This window comes from Protopterus annectens, chromosome 8.part0 (assembly GCF_019279795.1).
Source record: "Protopterus annectens isolate FY-2018-M chromosome 8.part0, PAN1.0, whole genome shotgun sequence".
NCBI lineage: Eukaryota > Metazoa > Chordata > Ceratodontiformes > Protopteridae > Protopterus > Protopterus annectens.
Window position 1 is genome coordinate 220,952,252 of NC_056741.1, and position 22,433 is coordinate 220,974,684.

The 22,433-nt window shown below is 42.0% G+C and overlaps 1 protein-coding gene across 1 annotated transcript in view; it reads left to right on the forward strand.

The window, feature by feature from the left end:
• The window catches only part of LPCAT3 (lysophosphatidylcholine acyltransferase 3), a 709,408-nt gene that overhangs the window by 286,752 nt on the left and 400,223 nt on the right, over positions 1-22,433 (forward strand). Inside the window, exon 6 of the mRNA XM_044079698.1 lies at positions 14,149-14,327. Coding sequence (XP_043935633.1) covers positions 14,149-14,327 — 179 coding nt within the window. The remainder of the gene's footprint in view (positions 1-14,148; positions 14,328-22,433) is intronic.

Genomic DNA, 22,433 nt, shown 5'->3' on the forward strand with positions numbered 1-22,433 from the left:
TAGGCTTTTTGTCTCCTATCACCCACATGCCCTGGGACTCCCTGTTTGCAAGCAAACCATTTCTTCTGGATTTGTAAATCTATTTCCTTCTGTTACACAGCATGGCAAAAGGCTTCCCTCCCCAGTGAGGGCACATACTACTAGGGCTGTGTCCTCCTCTGGTGCCTTCTTCAAGGGCCTAGATACAGCTGCCATTTTAGAAGCAGCTACATGGTCATCTGTCCACACTTTCACCAAACACTAAGTTGGATATCATTTCCAGTTCCAGAGCAGGATTTGCCAAGGCCATTCTTCATGGCTTTGTGGAAAATGTCTCTGTCCCCCAACCCAGTCCTCAATAGCATGAGTCTTTGCATTCTCCCTCATGTTATGGATACAGCAGCATATGAATAGAAGGACATAATATAGTAGTATAAAATCTTACCATAACATTAGATGTCCTTCTCTTCTATATGCTGCTGTATAGTTTCCTACCCTGCCTTCCTCCTGATGCTTGCCTGACTCCTGAGTACCCACTCCGTAGTCGCTGATTCCCGGCGGCATCCATTTCTGAGATAGGTGCATGCTGACGTCTGCTTTATACCCAGCATCTGTTTATGGCCGATATATACTGAGTGATGCAGGCCGTCCATATACCTTAGCAGTAACCGCTATCTTTTGTAAAATGGCCAGACGTAGAGAGTCAACCAGAGGCAGACTCCCCTTGTGTTATGGATACAGCAGCATATAGAAGAGAGGGACATCTAATGTTATGGTAAGATTTTACACAACTATACTTTTGTTATCTGAATACTCTGCTTTACAGTTTCTAATAGTACTCTTAAGTTCCTTGCTGCCATGTTTGAGAGTGGTCTTGGGGTGGGTGGATGGGGATTTCTTACATTTTTCTCCTTTTGTTATATTAATACAGGAGTTCCAACAGAGGGTTTATTCCTGAACTTGTATTTAAGGCAGGGAAGTATGGATTTCTCTTGCATTGTGTAGGTCTCAACAAAAATTGGTGCAGAATGACGGATCTCTCAGTTGGATCTTTGTGGAAGATGAAGTTTGCATAAGTATTTTACAAGCTTGATGTAAGCTTGTTTAGTTGTTTTTCTTTCAGCTTTTCCCAGTTAGGGGTTGCCACAGCGGAACTCCGGTCTGCTAAGGATTGTCAGCCGATTTTTATCGTGCCGAGGTGCCAGCCCGACGCCCAACCTTCAACGAAGGCACGCCCATTCAAACATGTTTTTCGAACGCCACTCTACTGCGGGGAGGACGTGCAGACTCCACACAGAAGGTGCTCCAGCCGAGAATCGAACGGGAGAACCTGTTGCTGTGAGGCGACAATGCTACCGCTGCACCACCGCAGCTTACGTAAGCTTGTTTAGTAAGCTTTTCAATTCCTCGTAAGTTGGTAAAAGTCACAATGCCATATACACGTATGTGTAGGGGTACAGTTTATTCTATTCTCTCTTTACTTGATTGAAATGCAATTTGAGTCGTCAAATTGCCTTTGATCAAAAGGTATGGTACTGGCTATGTCCAATATTATCCAAAATTGGGGAATGGAAGTTTTTGTCACTTTACCACGTTGTACAATCTCTACATTGTTATATTATATTAAGTAGCAAGGGGGTGTGGGGAGTGTCGGAAAATCCTTTTATGTAGTAATCTGCTTGCCAAAGGAGTATTAAGGTCTGAAGTATTTAGTCTGTTATACTGAGTATCTATAAAGCCATTTTGTCAGCTACAACACCCCCTTCGACTGCATTTCACTAAATTAATCACTTACGAAGGCCCCAAATGTTCCTAACCAAAAAGATCACAGGCCTAAAGTCCTTGATCTACTAGGAGAGGCTGGAAGCTCTCTATCCCTTAATAAAAAAAATATATCTTAAAAACTTTTGATAGGAAATCTGTCTTGCTTACTGCACCACTAGAGATTCAATTGACCTGGAACTCCTTTCATCTCCAAGTCTTTTATCTTCAGCAGTAATAGAACCGGGGACTTAAATCTTCATCAACAGATAAACAAAACATAATGGAGGGGCATATTTATAATCTAGTCCCTCCCAAACCTCTAGAACAAACTTAAGAACAAGCTTTCCTTTCTTGTGAAGCAGTGCAGCTCACTATCTTCCTTTAATTATCTAGATGACTGGAAAAGTATCCAGAAATGCATGGTGGTATTGACTGGTATGGCCCTCCTTGAAGAAAGGTTTGGTTCAGACTCCTAGAGGGTACTGGCATGGTATGAATGGTCGTAAGACTCTCCTGAATTGGAATTTCTATGAGTCTGTAGAATGACACTTGTTTTGCACCTGATAATTCTAACAATGTTGTCATATTCTTTTTTAACATAGTAGATGTTCTTCATCTCACATTGCTGCAGTCCTTACATATGGGTAGTCCGCTGTCCTCGGTCGGCCCGAATACCAAAGTATTAGGCTGACGTCGGTCATGGGCGCTCAGATCTGACATCAGAGCGTCAGGGTATAAAAGCGCATGACCGACGTCATATCCTCAGTCTTTTTTGCCGCATGGTCCGATGCAGAAGCAGCGTTGCAAGTGCCGTTCGGCATTCTGAAATTTTTCGTATTCGGAGTTTCAGACCGATACCAAGTTGGGCTAAGTACCCCGTTGGGGAATATTTTTGTTTTTTCTTGCCTCAGTTATTTCCGGATGTCAGAAAAAGTGAATAATTGTATTTCTTGTGGGAAGCAGATACCGCATAGGGATTATCATTCTCTTTGTATTCCTTGTTTGGGACCGGAGCACGACGTAGTCGGGTGTAGGTTTTGTGCTAGGTTTAATAAGCGCACCATTAAGCGAAGGTTAGATTGCGCTAGGTTAGTCTTTGGGAAGCGGTGTAATTATAATATGCCGTCGGATCCTCCGACGCCCGCTTCCACGAAGCAAAGACAAATCTTTGAAGCCTAGGCAGGATGATTCGTCCGTTTTGGACGCTGGTCCTTTAGAAGCTACAGTGGAACAGGTGGATCCGGCTGAAGTTTCTGTTGAGTCTCAGGGTGAAACTTTGATTTTACAAGATGTAGCATCACAGGAGTCAGGTCAGGCTGAAGGGGCCTCTCAGGTTGCTGTTCTCCCTTCTATGCCTAAGGTGGTTAGGCCCTCTACTTCTATTCCTAAGGTTCCTTCTAAGGGCAGGTCTGTTTTGCCTTCCTCTGGTGTCAGTCCTGGTGCTTCAGGGTCTGTGCCTAAAAACAACATGCTTAAAATGGCAGAAGATTTGATTACTTTAATTAGAGGTTCTATGCCCCCTCCTGATAAGAGGCCCAGGGTGGAGCCAGAGTTAGAAAGTTTGGACCAGGCCTCAGATGATTCAGAGTCTTCTGCTGAAGACATTCAGGATTTACTCCCTTATTCTGATTCTGATGCAGAGGATTCCACTCCTTCTGCTTCTCCTCCAGAGGATTTTTCATTTTCAGAAACTCTACACTCCATGAGGGAGCATTTCAGGTGGGAAGGACAGGATTTCTCTGATTCACGAAAGAGGCTTAGGGAGATGTTCTTCATCCCACATTGCTGCAGTCCTAACACTTGGGTAGTCCGCTGTCCCAGTCGGCCCAAATACCAAAGTATAAGGCTGACGTCGGTCAAGGCGCATTAGTCTGACGTCAGGGTACAAATGCGCATGACCGACGTCATATCCTCAGTCTTTTTTGCCGCATGGTCTGATGCAGAAGCAGTATTGCGAGTGCAGGTTGGCGTTCTGAAATTTTCTGAAGTCGGAGTTTCAGACCGAATCAAAGTTTGCTAAGTACCCCGTTGGGGGAATATTTTGGTTTTTCTTGCCTCAGTATTTAACCGGATGTCAGAAAAGTGAATAATTGTATTTCTTGTGGGAAACAGATACCTCATAGGGATTACCATACCTTGTGTATACCTTGCTTAGGGCCTGAGCACGACGTTGTTGGATGTCGCTCTTGTGCTAGATTTAACAAACGCACTATAAAGAGAAGATTAGACTGTGCCAGGTTAGTTTTGGGAAGCGTTGTAATTATAAAATGCCGTTGGATGCTCCGACGCCGCTTCCTAAAAGTGCAAGGACAAAGCAGCAAAGTTTAGGTTGGAAGAACCGCCTGTCCCGGACGCCGGTTCTTTAGAGGGCTCGTGGAGCCGGAGGTTCTGCCAGAAGTTTCTTTGGAGTCTCAGGAGAGACTTTACTGTTAGAAGATGTGTCCTCTCAGGAGGTAGGCCAGGCTGAGGGGCTTCTCAGGTAGCTGTTCTCCCTCCCTTCCTAAGGTGGTTAGGCCCTCCCTTCTGTTTCCAAGGCTTCTTCGAGAGGCAGGCCAGGTTTAACTTCAGTGGGTGTTTCTCCTAGTTCTTCAGGGTCTCTGCCTAAGAAACATATGCTTAAAATGGGAGAACATTTGATTACTATGATTAGAGGTTCTATGCCCCTCCTGATAAGAGGCCTAGGGTGGAACCTGAGCTTGAGAGTTTTGAGCAGTGTTCGAGGCTTCTGAGTCTTCGGCTGAAGACTTACAGGAGTATCCTCCTTATTCTGATTCTGATGTAGATGATTCTACTCCTTCGCTTCTCCTCCTGAGGATTTTTCTTTTCAGAGACTCTTCATTCTATGAGGGAGCATTTTAAATGGGAAGGTCAAGATTTCTCTGATTCCAGGAAAAGGCTTAGGGAATTTTGTTTTACCCCAGCATAAGCCTTTGGCTATACCTCCTGTTCTGGATGTGGTGGAAGATGTTTTTGCAGAGGCTTCCCTGAACCCTGATTCTTTGCCTCCTGCCCCAGTTAAACCGGATAGGTATTATAGGGTGCCTGAAGCTCATAAGTATCTTTTTAAGAGTCCTAGGGCAGACCCAGAAACTGTTTCTCAGGGGCTTAAAGGTGTTAAGGCTTCTGTTGTTAAAAATCCTGTTCCTCCTGATAAAGAGGCAAGGGCTTTGGATAGATGGGGAAAGAAGGTGTATACTTCTTCCACTTTAGCCATGAGGGCTTTGAATTGCCAGTTCCACATGTTAAAATACCAAAATTATCTCCTTTCACAATTGAAGTCTAAGGTGGATGCTCTGGCGGAAGGTATTGAGTGTAAAGAGTTGCAGGATTTAGTTCATGTTTCTGAACAGGTGGGTAAGCATTCTTTGCAATGTGGTTTTGATGCTGTACAGGCCTCTTCGAGGGTGGCTGCCACTGGTTCTGTTCTTGCGAGGCACGCCTGGCTGAGGGATCAGAATTTGGCTGAGCATGTTAAGACAAGGATTTTAGATGCTCCGTTACAATCTGATGTGTTGTTTGGTTCGCCTGTGGAAGCAGTTTTAAAGAAAATGGAGGACAAGGCTAAGTCTATGCAGACTGTTAAAGATTTTTGCAGGTTCAGCCTCCAAGTTTAGTAGAAATTGGCCTACTAAGGGGTGGACATATCCTTCTTATGATTCCCAGTCTAGGGGTAGGTCTAGACGTGGTAGGGGCAGAGCTCAAGGTTCTTTTAGGCCTAGAACAGCGAGTTCACCTTCTCAGTCTTCTGGTGAGGGCAGTGGTTAGTCTGTTTGTAAACAGACCCAATGACCTGCCTTTTCAGCTGCCAGAGCCTTCTCGTCTGGCAGCACCTTTGGGAGGAAGGCTGGCACTTTTCAAAGAAAATTGGAGTTTAATTACCCAAGACAGATGGGTATTGGATATCATTCACCACGGTTACAGGTTTTATTTCCATACCTTGCCTCCTTTCAAAGGCATGCCAGACATTCCTCCTCTACAAAGAAAAGAGGCTCACAAGCAAATTTCTCTGTTACTCCAAATAGGGGCCATTCAGCCGGTTCCTGTGCCAGAAAGGGGCCTAGGATTTTATTCTCGCCTGTTCCTAGTACCAAAAAAGGGGAACACGTGGAGACCAATTTTGGATTTATCTATCCTCAACACTTATCTGGACATTCCCAAGTTCAAAATGTTGACGTTACAACAGCTTTTACCTCTGCTGGGAAAAGATCATTGGATGGTAACTTTAGATCTCAAGGAGGCTTACCTTCATGTGCCTATCAGACTAAGTTGCAGGAAGCATCTGCGTTTTCGAGCTGGGAATTCCCATTATCAGTTCTCTGCATTGCCCTTTGGCTTATCTACTGCGCCCAGAGTATTCACAAAAGTTCTGGCTCCAGTGATAGCTTACTTCAGGCTAAAAGGAATACAAATCTATCCTTACTTGGACGACTGCCTGATTCTGGCTCAAGAAAAGGAACACCTTTTTCAGCATTTGGAATATGTGATAGCAGTGCTAAGATGCCTGGGGTATTCTGTGAACGAAATAAAGTCCAGTCTAGTACCCTCTCAAGACATGTGCTTTCTGGGTGTGAGACTGAATACAGCAACCCAGATGGCCTTTTAACCCCGGACAAACAAAAGAATCTTTCACTTTACTTCCATCAACTATCTCTTCAGTCCGGGCTGACTGCAAGGACAGTCCTTCAAGCCTTAGGGTTCATGGCATCTTGTATTCTGGTGCTTCCCAATGCCAAACTGCATATGAGGAAGCTGCAATGGTATCTCAAAATGTATGGACACAGCACTGCCAGGATTTGGACACTGTCATTCAAATAATACCTTGCATTCAAAAGGAATTTTTGTGGTGGGCTCAGGAATGTCACCTAAACAAGGGACTCTCTGTGACCCGCCAGAGGCGAGTCAGATTCTAACGACAGATGCCTCAGACATAGCTTGGGGAGCTCATCTGAATGGAAAGTGGATACAAGACAAGTGGCCTGCCAGACTACAGCATCTACATATCAACATGAAGGAGATGTTAGCAGTCCAGTTTGCATTAATGGCTTTCAAGGAGTTACTTCTTCCAGGGCAGGTGTTGATTCTAACAGACAACACAACTGTCATGTGGTACATCAACAAACAAGGGGAACACATTCTTATCCTCTATGCAGGCAAGCAATTATTTTGTGGGAGACTGCTCAGCTTGCAACTAAATCTTCAGGCAAGGTTTCTGCCGGAGCACAGAACTCCTTAGCAGATGTGTTAAGCAGGCAAATCATGGATCCCCACGAGTGGAAAATGGATCTTCATGTATTTCGAAATTGACAGTGTCATGGGGAACTCCAGACATAGATCTGTTCGCTTCTCCACTAAACCACCAGCTGCCAAAGTTTTGCACAAAAGGTTTCATCACACAGCTTCGAAACTGGATGCTCTTTCTTTCAGTTGGAAAAATCTTCATGTGTATGCCTTTCCACCTCTGCCTCTCCTCCCAAAGGTACTCCTAAAGGTCAGACAAGACAAGCCAAGGATGATTTTAATAGCTCCAGATTGGCCTCGCAACACTGGTACCCATTACTGAGGAGTCTGGTAAGGAAGCCTCCATGGCCTTTACCTTTGATTCCACACCTATTGTCTCAGAGGGACGGTCATCTACTCAATGTCAAGCTTCACTCTCTTCATCTAACAGCCTGGCATATTCTGTTTTGAACCACAGCAGGTCTCAACTTCCTCAACAAGTTTTGAATGTGATTATGGAAGCCAGAAGACCTAGTACAAGGAAAGTGTACGAGAAAAATGGAAGAGATTTTTATTTTGGAGTGCAGCAAAGGATTTGGAGGTTTCTGAGCCTAATTTGAGTGTGGCTCTTCAATATCTTACTGAGTTATTGGACAAAGGTTTGTCTTTCTCTTCCATTAAGATTCATGCTGCAGCAATTTCAGCTCACTATGATTGTGACCCACCATTGTTTTCTCATCCTTTGTTCAAGCAATTTCTTAGAGGGGCAAAGAATATAAGACCCCATGTAGAGCTCCTACTCCTGCTTGGGACCTCAATTTTGTGTTGGAGAAACTTACTCTACAACCTTTTGAGCCTCACGGCTACTGCTGAATTGAAATACTTGTCATGGAAGACTGCTTTTTGTTGGCCATTACTTCTGCAAGAAGGGTTTCTGAATTGCAGGCCCTTATGGCGGTTGAGCCTTTTTGATTTTCCATAAGGATAGGGTATCATTACGCACTAATCCTTCCTTTATGCCTAAGGTGGTCTCTAGTGTGGCTTTAAACCAAACTATTCATTTGCCTACTTTTTATGCAGATCCCCAAAATAAGGGGGAAAAGATTTTGCACACTTTAGATGTACACAGGCAGTTGCGTTATTATTTAACCAGGACTAAGGATTTTAGGCAGTCTCAGCAGTTGTTTGTTTCTTTTGCTTTGAGTTCTCAGGGCAAGCCTGTGTCAAAACAAATTATTTCTAAGTGGATTGGGTTTTGCATTGCATTTTGTTATTCCCATCATGGCAAGGAGATTCCAGCTGGGATTAGGCCTCATTCCACTAGGGCTACTGCCACTTCAACAGCATTTCTAAGGGGGGGTGGCAACTAAGGATATTTTGGAGGCAGCTACTTGGAGTTCAGTGCATACTTTCTCTAAGCATTACCACCTTCCTCTCTACTCTAAATCTAGGGCTGGTTTTGCCACGGCTATTTTGCAGGGCATGTTGACAGCTCCAGCTTCTTTATGATTTGCCAGCCTCCCTTACCTCTGCTTTGGGATTCTACCCAAGTGTTAGGACTGCAGCAATGTGGGATGAAGAACATAGTACAGTTTTGTACCTACCATAAATGTAGATGTTCGAAGATCCACATATCTGCAGTCCAATTTACCCTCCCTCCTTCCCCTCTGTGTTTAGGGGTGGTTGTGTGGGTGGGGTTGTACTTTTGTAAATTGTATATATTGTATATATATTTGGTACAGGAGTGTTTGGTGTTTTTTGGTTTTGGCCTTATCTTTTTAGGGTCTTCTGACATCCGGGGCAAGAAAAGACTGAGGATATGACGTCGGTCATGCGCATTTGTACCCTGACGTCCTGACGTCAGACTAATGCGCCTTGACCGACGTCAGCCTTATACTTTGGTATTCGGGCCGACTGGGACAGCGGACTACCCAAGTGTTAGGACTGCAGCAATGTGGATCTTCGAACATCTACATTTATGGTAGGTACAAAACTGTACTTTCTTGTTTTTACCACAGCATAGACCCTTGGCTATACCTCCTGTTTTGGATGTTGTTCAAGATGTTTTTTCGGAAGCTTCCCTTAATCCAGATTCTTTGCCCCCTGCACCAGTTAAACCGGACAGGTATTATAGGGTGCCTGAGGCTCATAAATATCTGTATAAGAGTCCTATGGCGGACCCAGAAACTATTAGTCAGGGGCCTAAGGGTGTTAGAGCCTCTGTTGTAAAGAATCCGGTTCCTCTAGATAAGGAAGCTAGAGCTTTGGACAGATGGGGTAAGAAGGTGTATACATCTTCTACTTTAGCAATGAGGGCTTTAAATTGCCAGTTTCATATGTTGAAGTATCAGAATTTCCTCCATTCTCAGCTAAAATCTAAAGTGGATGCTTTGGCAGAGGGCATAGAGTGTAAAGAATTGCAAGATTTGGTGCATGTATCTGAACAAGTGGGGAAGCATTCTTTGCAGTGTGGTTTTGATGCTTTACAGGCTTCTTCTAGGGTGGCTGCCACTGGTTCAGTTCTTCGTAGGCACGCCTGGCTTAAGGATCAGAATTTATCCGAGCATGTTAAAACTAGAATTCTGGATGCCCCTTTACAGGCTGAAGTTTTGTTTGGTCCCCCTGTGGAGTCTGTTTTGAAGAAAATGGAAGACAAGGCTAAGTCCATGCAGACTGTTAAAGATTTTTTGCAGGTGCAACCTCCAAAGTTTAGTAGAAATTGGCCTACTAAGGGGTGGACGAGCCCTTCTTCTGATTCTCAGTCTAGGGGTAGATCTAGACGTGGTAGGGGCAGAGCTCAGAGTACCTTCAGGCCCAGAACATGGAGTTCGCCTGCACAATCTGCTGGTGAGGGTAGGGGCCAGTCCTTTCGAAAACAGGCCCAATGACCTGCATTTTCAGCTGCCAGATTCTTCTTGCCTGGCAGCTCCTTTGGGAGGAAAACTAGCTCTTTTCAAGCAAAACTGGCTTTTAATCACCCAGGACAAATGGGTATTGGACATTATAAACCAAGGCTACAAGTTCTATTTCCATACTTTGCCTCCTTTCAAAGGCATGCCAGACGTTCCTCCTCGGCAAAGGATAGAGGCTTACAAACAGATTTCCTTACTTCTTCAAATGGGGGCTATACAGCCAGTTCCTCTGTCAGAGGTGGGTCTAGGATTTTATTCTCGCCTGTTTCTAGTACCAAAGAAGGGGAACACGTGGAGACCGATTTTGGATTTATCCACCCTCAACACTTATTTGGACATTCCAAAGTTCAAAATGCTGACGTTACAACAGCTTTTACCCCTGCTGGGAAAAGATCACTGGATGGTAACTCTGGATCTAAAAGAGGCTTATCTTCATGTTCCTCTCAGGCCCAGTTGCAGGAGGTACCTGCGTTTTCGGGCTGGAAATTTACATTATCAGTTCTCTGCATTGCCCTTTGGCTTATCTACTGTGCCCAGAGTGTTCACAAAGGTTCTGGCTCCAGTGATAGCCTTTTTCAGGTTAAGAGGAATACAGATTTATCCTTATTTGGACGATTGCCTGATTATTGCACAAGACAAGGACGAACTTCTTCATCATCTACAGTATGTGATGGTAGTGTTCAGATGCCTAGGGTATTCTGTGAACGAAACAAAGTCCAGTCTAGTACCCTCTCAGGACATGTGCTTTCTGGGTGTGAGACTGAATACAGCTTCCCAGATGGCCTTTTTGACCCCGGACAAGCAAAGACACCTTTCTCTTTATTTCCATCAAATGTCTCTACAGTCCAGGCTGACTGCAAGGACAGTCCTTCAAGCCTTGGGGTTCATGGCATCTTGTATTCTGGTGCTTCCCAATGCCAAACTGCATATGAGGAAGCTTCAATGGTATCTCAAAAATGTATGGACACAACACTGCCAAGATCTAGACACTGTCATTCAAATGATACCTTGCATTCAGCAGGAATTTTTGTGGTGGGCCCAGGAATCTCACCTAAACAAGGGACTCTCTGTGACCCGACCAGAGGCGAGTCAGATTCTAACGAAGGCTTGGGGAGCACACCTCAATGGAAAATGGGTGCAAGACACGTGGCCTGTCAGACTTCAACATTTGCATATCAACTTGAAGGAGATGTTAGCAGTTCAATTTGCATTGATGGCTTTCGAGGATTTACTTCACCCAGGGCAGGTGTTGATTCAAACAGACAACACTACTGTCATGTGGTACATCAACAAGCAAGGGGGAATTCACTCGTACCCTCTTTGCAGGCAAGCGATGATTTTGTGGGAGACTGCTCTCAGTTTACACCTCAATCTTCAGGCAAGGTTTCTACCAGGAGCACAGAACTCCTTAGCAGATGTGCTGAGCAGACAACTAGTGGATCCTCACGAATGGAAATTGGATCCTCATGTATTTCAAAGGTTGACAGTGTTATGGGGAACTCCAGATATAGATCTGTTCGCTTCTCCACTAAATTACCAGTTGCCAAAGTTTTGCACAAAAATGTTTCATCCCACAGCTTGGAAGGTGGACGCTCTATCATTCAGTTGGAACAATCTTCATGTATATGCCTTTCCACCTCTGCCTCTTCTACCCAAGGTACTCTTGAAGGCCAGACAAGACAAGCCATCCATGATTCTGATAGCGCCGGATTGGCCTCGACAACACTGGTACCCACTACTGAGGAGTTTAGTACGAGAGCCTCCATGGCCTCTACCTTTGATTCCACATCTTTTGTCTCAGGAGGGCAATCACTTCCTCAATGTCAGGATTCAGTCTCTGCACCTAACAGCCTGGCATATTCTGTTTTAGACTCTGGAGGGTCTCAGCTGCCACAACAAGTTTTGAATGTTATTTTAGAGGCCAGGAGGCCTAGTACGAGGAAAGTTTACGCTGATAAATGGAGGAGATTTTTTATTTGGAGCAAAGGGAAGGATTTTGATGTTTCCAAGCCTGATTTAAGTGTTTCTCTGCAATATCTTACTGAATTATTGGACAAGGGTTTGTCCTTCTCCTCCATAAAGGTTCATGCTGCAGCCATTTCTGCTCACTATGACTGTGACCCTCCTTTATTCTCTCATCCTTTGTTTAAGCAGTTTCTTAGAGGGGCAAAGAACATAAGACCCCCACGTAGAGCTCCTACTCCTGCTTGGGATCTCAATTTTGTGTTGGAAAAACTTACTCTACAACCTTTTGAGCCTGCAGCTACTGCCGAGTTAAAATATTTGTCATGGAAGACTGCTTTTTTGTTGGCCATTACCTCTGCAAGAAGGGTTTCTGAATTACAGGCTCTTATGGCAGTGGAACCTTTCCTAATTTTTCATAAGGATAGGGTATCTTTGCGTACTAATCCTTCCTTTATGCCTAAAGTGGTGTCTAGTGTGGCCTTAAATCAAACTATTCATTTGCCTACCTTTTATGCAGACCCTCAAAACAAAGGGGAAAAGATTTTACATACTTTGGATATTCATAGGCAGTTGCGTTATTATTTGAGCAGAACCAAGGGTTTCAGGCAGTCTCAGCAGTTGTTTGTTTCTTTTGCTTTGGGTTCTCAGGGAAAACCTGTTTCAAAACAGACTATTTCTAAATGGATTGGTTTTTGTATTTCCTTCTGTTATTCCCATCATGGTAAGGAGATTCCGGCTGGAATCAGGCCTCATTCCACTAGAGCTACTGCCACTTCTACTGCCTTTCTAAGGGGGGTAGCTACAAAAGATATTTTGGAGGCAGCTACTTGGAGTTCAGTACATACTTTTTCTAAACATTACCATCTTCCTCTCTATTCTAAGTCTAGGGCTGGATTTGCCACTGCTATTTTACAGGGCATTTTAGCAGCCCCTAATGCTTTATGATTTTGCCATCCTCCCTTTCCTCTGCTTTGGGATTCTACCCATATGTAAGGACTGCAGCAATGTGAGATGAAGAACATAGTACAGTTTTGTACCTACCATAAATGTAGATGTTCGAAGATCCACATTGCTGCAGTCCAATTTACCCTCCCTCCTTCCCCACTGTAGTTTGTATGGTTATATAGTTTGGGTGGTGGTGGTTGTTGGGCATGTTTTTGGGAGGTATTCTGTTGTTTGGCTGTGGCCTTTCTTTTTAGGGCCTTCTGACATCTGGGGCAAGAAAAGACTGAGGATATGACGTCGGTCATGCGCTTTTATACCCTGACGCTCTGATGTCAGATCTGAGCGCCCATGACCGACGTCAGCCTAATACTTTGGTATTCGGGCCGACCGAGGACAGCGGACTACCCATATGTAAGGACTGCAGCAATGTGGATCTTCGAACATCTACATTTATGGTAGGTACAAAACTGTACTTTTTGTTTGTTAATGTGACTGCTGCTATTAAAATGGAGCTACAAAAGTGTGAAAATAATGTAGTGACTGCAGACAAATGCATTATCTCCTAGAGTCTTTTGTCGATGTATTTGTGACATAGAAACTATGAGGATATATTTTATTATGTGATAGGGTAAGTAAAGGAATTTGTCTAGCAGTTCGTATTGTACATGTTGCATAATTATGCGCATGCACACATGCACATACAATATATATGTGTGTGTGTGTGTGTGTGTGTGTGTGTGTGTGTGTGTGTGTGTGTGTGTGTGTGTGTGTACATATACATACTGTATAGCTTTAGGTACAGATGCATATGTGAAATCTGTGCATTTTATGTCTGCAAATACTGGTCTCATCTGGAGTGCTTTTGATGCAACACTGCAGGTCCTCTTGCAAGCGCATGGTTTATGCCAGCTGCTTCAGTTTCCTTTCACATCCCAAAGATGTGCTGTAGGTAGATCAGTGATACTCATTTGTCCATAAGTATGCATGAAGTGTGAGAGTGAGTGAATGTGTGCATCCTGCAGAAGGTTGGCACCCTTTTCAGGTTGATTTTCTGTGTTTTTCACCCATTGTGTCAGAGTACGCTCCAGCTCTGTCAGAGTTATAGTGGATTAAGCAAGTAAAAGAGAATGAGTTATAGTTGTAAGAATGTGAATTGAAACCATTGTTGAAGAACTCACTGCAAGTTAGTGCCTTTGTTATAAAAATGCTGCAGTGTAATAGAAGATACTGTAATTTCATTTTAATTTCAGAACTGCAGTTGTGCATTGCATATGATTTGCATTTAATTCTGCTTAATTTGTTTTTCCTAACCCTAATCCTTGCTCACTCGCTGTCCCCCCCCCTTTCCTTTCTCTCTGTCTCACAGACAAGACTAAGCAAGGAACAAGAAGTTAGTGCAATACAAGCAGTTCCATCTTTCCTGGAGGTCACAGGCTTTTCTTATTTCTATGGAGGTTTCTCAGTGGGACCACAGTTCACGATGAACAATTACCTTAAACTAATCAATCGGGAGATGACTGATGTCCCTGGGCAAAGACCAAATTGGTAAGCACCTGTCTGGCTTTTGGATATTTAAAGGTTTGGGGAAGAGAGAATGGAATTTAAAACTGTAATAATGTTAATAAATGCATTGCACCCCAAGTATCGCATTTGCTTCAAAATACCCTTTTTCCCTATTTGTTCTTAAGCAGAATTTTGTACAGTTATTTTGAGAGGTCTGATATAGATAGTAAAGGTTCTTTCCTTTCCACTTTGCAGATTACAGCTGCAGTGTTTTCAAAAATAATAAATTTTAAAAAGTTGATATGATCTCAACCCTAATTTAGTTGGGATACATGTTTTGCATACTTTAAAGGGGAATGGCGCCCACAGACTCAACATGTTTATTTCATCATGATTTGGTGTTTCCTACATTTTAACACCACTCTGGGACTATTTACAGTTTTTAAATGTTTTTAGAATTAATTTCTGAGTCTGATCATGTGGGGTCCGGCATCTTGAAGTAATTCTGATTGTTTAATCTGCCTCTACGTGTCCCACAATGCAGTGCTTGTCTATAAAAAAAGTTTACATCATGCTGGCCTCTTTCTTCCTAAAGCTCTTGTCGCTGCATTGATTTACATGCATACACTGCTGTCTTTCAGTCAGTTTTAAGTAACATAATAAAATCCAAAGAACACACACCAAGCTAAACGGACTTTGGCTTGGTGGGAAGAAAGCTTCCTTTTTACTTGTGATTTGTTTAGAAGATATGCAGGTTTATACAGAAGGTTTGTAGATGACCTTTTCCTCGTGTGGCTAGATGACGTAGCTTCACTCCTAGAATTAGTAGAATATATGAATAACTCTACTACATTCCTCAAGTTTACTCTAAATTTCTCGAGAAATAATATTTCATTTTTAGACATAGGTATTAATAGACTAAGCAATGGGATGCTCAATACCTCTGTCCATAGGAAACTGTGCTATAGAAACACACTCCTACATAGGAGTAGCATGCACCCCAATTATATATTTGACAACATAGTGAAAGGACAGATAATGAGAGCATCCAGGCTTAACCAGTCTTATGATGGATACTTGAATGAACTGGATGGCCTTCGAGATAAATTTAGTAAAAGAGGGTATGATACGCAGATAGTAGAAAAAAGGATTCTAGAAGTCAATGATCTTAGAAGCACTATAGCTAAACCTTACTACTCAGAACAATCTGCAGTACTTGGTACTGACCTAGTAGAAACCACACGAGAAGTCAGGGCTCCTATGTTCTATACTAAAGATGCAGCACAGCTAAGAGGCATCATGGCTAGCAACTGGGATATACTCTTGCTAGATGAGGACATCAAACACGTTGTAGGCCTCAAACCTAGAGTATATTATAAGAATAAACCTAATCTTAAGCGACTGCTATGCAACCCCAGAGATATCAAGCACAGAGTAGAAATGAAGAAGGATAATCATAATACATTACGCTGTGGTAAATGTAATTATTGTGTATACATTAATGAAAACACAACTTTTGTTCACCCTGTTACACAACAAATCTTTGAGTTTAACACCAATACAAACTGTAGCAGTAAAGATGTGGTTTACTTAGCAAGATGTGAAGCATGTCCTGCATTTTATATAGGAAAAACTAACAGGTCACTAAGGGAACGCGTTAGAGAACATGCTTACCACATCAGAATTGGTTCAGATTTTAACGCATTAGCTAAGCATTGTAAGAACCTAGGTCCTACACACAAGTTTAGGTTCTGTGTTATACAAAAGATTTTTGCTAACCCAAGGGGAGGAGATATAATTAATTATACTTTAGAATGTGAACTAAAATGGATCATCAGGTGCAAAGCTGATCAGGCACCTGGATTGAATGACAAAACACCTATTAGACCTATTCTAAGAAATAGGAAATTAAAGAGATAAATATAGTTGTCATTTTATGGTCCATAGCTATATTCAGTATGTGTATATATATGAATTTATTGATTCACATCATTTTACAGTTTTAACTATGTATTCTTGTATATATTTTTAGATCTTTAATATGTATTAATTATGTATTTTTAGTGTCTATCTTTAGTTTCAATTTTTTGCACTATAGCGAATAGCCTAAGAATAGTCCTCTTTAAGGGCATCAATCATGACATAATATGATCTAAGCAATGAACCAATGAAATTATAACCTTGATTATTTAAACCTTGAGAAAATGTTGTTGCTTGTATTAGTCTGAAGAAGCCTCTTGGCGAAAGCGCTCACTATTTGTCGAATAAAAGGTTTTTTATATCTCTGAATAGAGTTTTGGCGTCCTCAGTGACCGTGATTTTACTGCTGTATTTTGGACTGCATTGCCACGTAGAAACTGGGAGCTTATGCGAGTTGTTTGTACAGTTTTAAGTAACATGCCATGCATTCAGTGACTACTTAAAACACAAACAGTGCAAATGCTAAAGAACAGACTTCCAAAGTGTTTGTTTTTACTGCTGCTGCTTTTTAGAATGGCTAAACTTCCCTCTTTTGTGAAGCATGAATTTTACTACTTTGACTCATCTCCCATCCCCTTTCACACCTAACTTCCCCAGCTGTCAAAGTGCTAAGGGTAATTTGAACTGTTGCCTGCTGTGATTCACAGCTCACGGTAGGAGACTTGACTCATGTACAGTTTCCTTGTTCTAGCCTTTACTTTCTGTATGGGTAGGGGGAGGACCAGGGAGTTTTGACATCACAGCATGGGAGGGTTATTAGGACAATCGTGGCGATGACATTTTGGGGAGGGAATTGGCCAGAAAACTACCTGTATTCATTGGCCTCAGTGACATCAATGAATTGGAGATTGCACCAAACTTTTCAAGGGCAGGATAAAAGTTTTTTGACAGCGAAACCACCACAGTACACTAAGGTACTATTCTGGTGGAAAGAAACATTCAATTTAAAATATTTTAAATGCCGTATTGTTTATTCATAGCGGGGACAGTAAGTAGGGAGAAAAAGGACAGAGAAGTTGAGCATTTAATAATATAATCCCGTTTTTGTCCTTTAATTTGTAAATTAAGATTTGTGAATGCAACTTTTTTTTGTTTTGAGAGGTTGAAAGGCTGTAGCGTAGTGTGGTTTCTTAGATTACTTGTGTTAATGAAGCTAAGCATTTAAAGGAACCAGGTTCTAGTATATAGCACCTCTGTCCAATACTGATGTAGCTAGGTGATCCAGCACAATTTAAGTTCTTAACTACAAAGCTAAACAGCAAGATACATTTTTTTTAAATGCAAATTACCTTGAGGGATTTATGAAGAGGAGCACAAGAGCCATAATCTTAAAAACATAAGGTAGTGCAACTAGGAATGCTGTGCAGTAGCTGCCTTCACCTAGAGATATGCTGGTGTGAGTGTGTTTGAAGCTGGTTTTACACCATGAATGAACTTCAGTATGAGTTGGCTGCATAGTTAGTAACGTGTTTAATAATTCTTCAGGTTAATCAAGTAAGTCTTATTTTTACTTCTGTTTTGTAAGCCTGCCACACAACACTTCATACTGCAGGGGTTGTAGAACCTTTGTCTTTGCCGATGAAATTGGTTACACAAGGCTCCAAGGCACAACTTATGAAACTTATGTAAAATACTGAGACTTGGCATTGAAGGACAGGTGTTTTTTTCTACATTTCATGCCACCTTTTTGCAGGGATGAGGTTTAAGGATGAAAACTGTGGTACAGGAAACTGCGAATTTGACTTTGTGTCCATGCAGTAGATTCTCTGCTATTGGTAGCTCTTCTCCTTATTCATAAGGTCTGTTGAATCCTCCTTGGCCAACTCTTAGGCTGAGCTGAACTGGCCCATTGAGGAGACTGAGAAGACTGATGCAGTATCATACTGCTGATGGGAATTATGCACAGACCACTGCCTTCTTATTGCAGCCTTGTGAGCTCTGCAATTGTAAAAATGATACAGACTTTTTTCTCCTTGTACAATGAAAAACTCCTAAAATGCTATTTTTTTATGTATGTGTTTTGTAATAGTCTCTATATTTATATCTGCAATAACTGTGGAGCTTTTCTGCATGGGCCATCGCTGGAAATGAGATCAATCCCATTTGGACATTCCTGATAAATGTTAAATAAATGAATATGTACTTATGTATAGGCAGTTCAAATCCTGTATCCCTGCTCAAAAAATCAGTTCCTTAGTTATAGCCATTTGTTCACCCAGTATTTCTGACTGAGAACTCTGTAGGTATTTTTTAAAATCTGCTAGTTCAGTATACTCCTAACACGTATGTCACCATTTACTTATTTCTTCCTAATCACACCTCCAACGTCTGCATGAGGCATAAAAATAGCTGTGCAAACACTTCCAAGCAAAAAATCCTGAACATTCTAGACCTTGTTGCATACATGGGGCTAATATATATATGCCCTAATCCTCTCAACTGTACAGATTTTTGCAGAATGCCCAGATTTTTCTCTCATATTTTTAGTCCATTTTTTATAAAATTGTGGTTTTCTGGCAAATCACTGACAGACTGTTAGACTGAAGTCAGACAATGACAGACATTTGAGTTTCAGACTTCATATTCTTCAGAAAATGCATACTAATGCAAAACCTGTTATTGTATCAACTTTTTATGTTTGTAAGGGCAGTATTTAAAATGGTCCCTATTTTTGGGCCTGTGTCCCCCCATTTTTATAGCTTTGTCCAGATTTCTTTCTCTAACAGGTTCAGAGGTATGATTGCCCTCCCATTGTTCCCATGTAAATTGTTTTTCCAGTTTCTGTCTCCCAGTCCTTTCTAACCTCTCCTGATTTGATTCGTATAATTATTGTGTAGTATTTTGCATGCTGTGTTAATTATCCATGTTTAACAGCTTCTTCTGTTACAGATTCAACTAAAAACTGTACCAGAGCAGGTGTTTCTTTTGACTCCCCAACCTGTTTGCTTTTACCTGTGCTCTGATGTCATTCCCTGATAAGGAAGACATTCTAGCCTGCAGTCCAAATGTTTTCTTGGCTTCATTCCACATTGTTACCTTTCCCTCTCAAGTCATTTGCTCCCGGTTCCTTGGTTCCATTTGCCATCCTTCTCCAGTAAATTCCATCTCCTTGTTGCCTCTTTTCTATACCTGCTACATGCAGTCATTCCTACTGGCAAAATCACCTTTCTCCATTGTTGTGTTGGCTTAGTTCTTGCTATACTTTCTGTTACTTTATGAATACAGTATTATGTGTTGTTTTTTTCTTTAAGGATTTGCTTCCAAAAATCCCACTGTATCTGTATTTCTTGAATTTCCCCCTGCTTTATCATCACGCCTTTCCACTTTGAATTATAACCTTCTGTTTATGTTGTGTATATGATCTGTAACTGTGTAATGCTAAAGTATCCCTTCAAATCAGGTAATCTTAAATCACCTTGTAATGGAAGGTTCATAGGTTAGTACAAGGCTATCAGCCCTAGTGCCTATACAAGCCTAGCCATAACAATTCCCTGGCTATTTCTTCCCACACTATTTACTTCCCTGGACCCCTGTCTAGCAGGGCGACTGACTTGATCCCCAGGGTGAATTTTCTTTCTCCCATCCAATCGTCAAGGTTCCTTTTGAAGAGGGCCAAAGAGACACTCTGCTTGACATGTATGGGCAGTATATTCCAGAGTCTGGAGAATCTCTGGGTCAGGAACCTATCCCTCCAGCATGTTTTGTTTATTGTGATGACAAGGTTTAGATCCCTGGAGCATGTGGCTCTGGGGGATTGGGATTTCTTTAAGTGTAGCATGTCCAACAGCTCTGGGTTTGACATGGCCTTGTATGTTAAGCAGAGATCGTTTCTGAGTAGACGATATGCGACAGAGTATAGCTGGAGTTTTTTAAGGAGGTCAGCATAAGGCATCTGCTTTAGGCCTGTGATTCTTTTAGTGAGGTATTTCTGCGGCCTTTCCAGTTGTTGCAGATGTCTTGAGAGGTACATACCAAATGGGGCTTTGTATTCTATAATGGGTCTAATGAGGGATGAGGACAGTGGGACAATGACCTCCTTTTTTCTAGATGAAAAGCCCTTAGTGATGATGTGTGCCACATAGAAGAATTTCCTGACTGTTGTGGTGATGTGGTTATCGAAGGTGAGACCACTGTCCACCTGCGTCCCTAAGTCTCTTATCATACTTTCGGTGTTTAATGTACTGCTACCTATGTGGTAATTCACGGGTACATGTTTTTTTCCCAAAGGGGGATAACTATACATTTCTTGGCATTGAGCTTGAGCCCATGGCTATGGCACCAAGCATCTGTTTCTGTAAGGCCCTTTTGTAAAGTATCCACATAATTTGGGGATTCAGTAATGGCTCCCAGTTTGCAGTCATCTGTGAACTTTGTTAGCCAGAGTCCCTTAGTGTTGACCTGTACTTCAGAGAAGTAGATGCCAAACAAGAGCGGTCCCAAGACTGAACCCTGAGATACTCCACTTGTCACTTGTCTGGAGCCAGATTTGGAGTCTGCTACTTTTACAGTGTGGGTTCTGTCAGTAAGCCAGTTGGCAACCTATTGGGTGACATAGGGATTAATGCCCAGCTTAGTAAGTTTATCTATGATTCCAGAGTGGGGGATGGTGTCAAAAGCCTTGGCAAAGTCTAGATAGGCTGTGTGGACCACCTTATCCTTGTTCATGGCTCTGGAGACTGATTCAAAGAAGTCTGTCAGGTTCAGGAGACAAGATCGACCCTTCACGAACACAAACTGGGTGGGGTCCAGTGTTTGAAGGTTGCCAATGTCTTTATTTATAAGTTCCATGATAATACGCTCCATGGCCTTGCAGATAAGGCTCGTCAGACTGATGGGACGGTAGTTTCTGGGATGCAAGGTTGATTCCCCCCTTGTGGAGTGGGATTGACTGTAGCTCTGCACCACTCAGGATCAAATTATCCCTCTTAACTCTTGCCCCCTATAAAATCCCTACAACTCTTTGTTATTATCCACAGTTTTTTCCTCTGGCTGATAAGAAAAAATACGCCTGACCTGTAAAAACTAAAGGGAGTAAAACCATTTTCACTGATTGTATTTTGCTAACCATATCCATAATCAAAAGCTTCCAGTTTCTCAGTTTTTGTTTTGTCTAGTCTCTTCCCACTTATCCTTAGTCGACATGACAGAACACTTTTTAATCCTTTCATCCAAGTACTTTATCTTGCATCCCTATAAATAGGGGTATTGCTGAACCAGTTCATGTTTGGGTGTATAATAAACGGCTGCCGCCTTCATTTTGTCTTCATTCATTTTATATCCTTAATAGATTTGAGACCATCTCAAAATGTTCCACAACACAGAGATGTCTCTTTTCTGGATTTATCAGGTATATGTATGTAGTAGTTATTTAACAGAATAGTTAAGCTGCTCTATAGACTGTTTCAAGTCGTAACTCATGTCAAGAGGCAAACAACTGTGAAGAAAGAATGATTTTCATATAATTTGTGTCATATGCAAGTGAAACGGGAAGAAACATGTCTGACCATTACTGGTAGCCACTTTGCTTTATGCGGTATCAGGCAGTGATGTTTGAATCTGGTGGAGAGAAATGGGTAAATTTGCATATTCTGTGTGTAGTTGTCTGCAGTGTGACTGATATTTGAGTTGAGTGACAGGAAGGGCTTGCTTCAGTGTTGGAAACGGTACATTAATAGCCTGGGCCCTCCTAGTCTTGTTAGCTGGTGGTGTGATATATTAAATGTAGCAGACTTTTAGTTGGATGTAAACCGTAGGTGTGACATGTTCTGTATTTGGACTGAGTGATTGATGATTGGGATCTAAGAGTATGCCTAGGTATTTGTAGTCCCGTATCCACATGATCTTTTGGCCATTTTGGTCCACTGTTTCTAGTGGTTGGGTGCTTTAGAGCTTTTAGTTTAAGCCAAATAGTATTCCTAGTGATCTTTCACACCATATCACAAAGTTCATGGGGAAGGAGTGCCCTCAGTTTAGAAGAAAACGAGCTAAGAGTTGCTTGACTTAATATAGACATATTAAGATCAATGAAAGAAATAAATTGCAGAAGGTCAATAAAACCCCAAAATTCAGAAGTTTGATAAAACAAATGAACACAATAATTAGGATGGTTCATAGAGATCCATGCGGTAACCAAAGTAAATAGGATATATTACTGTGCAGCTAAATTAA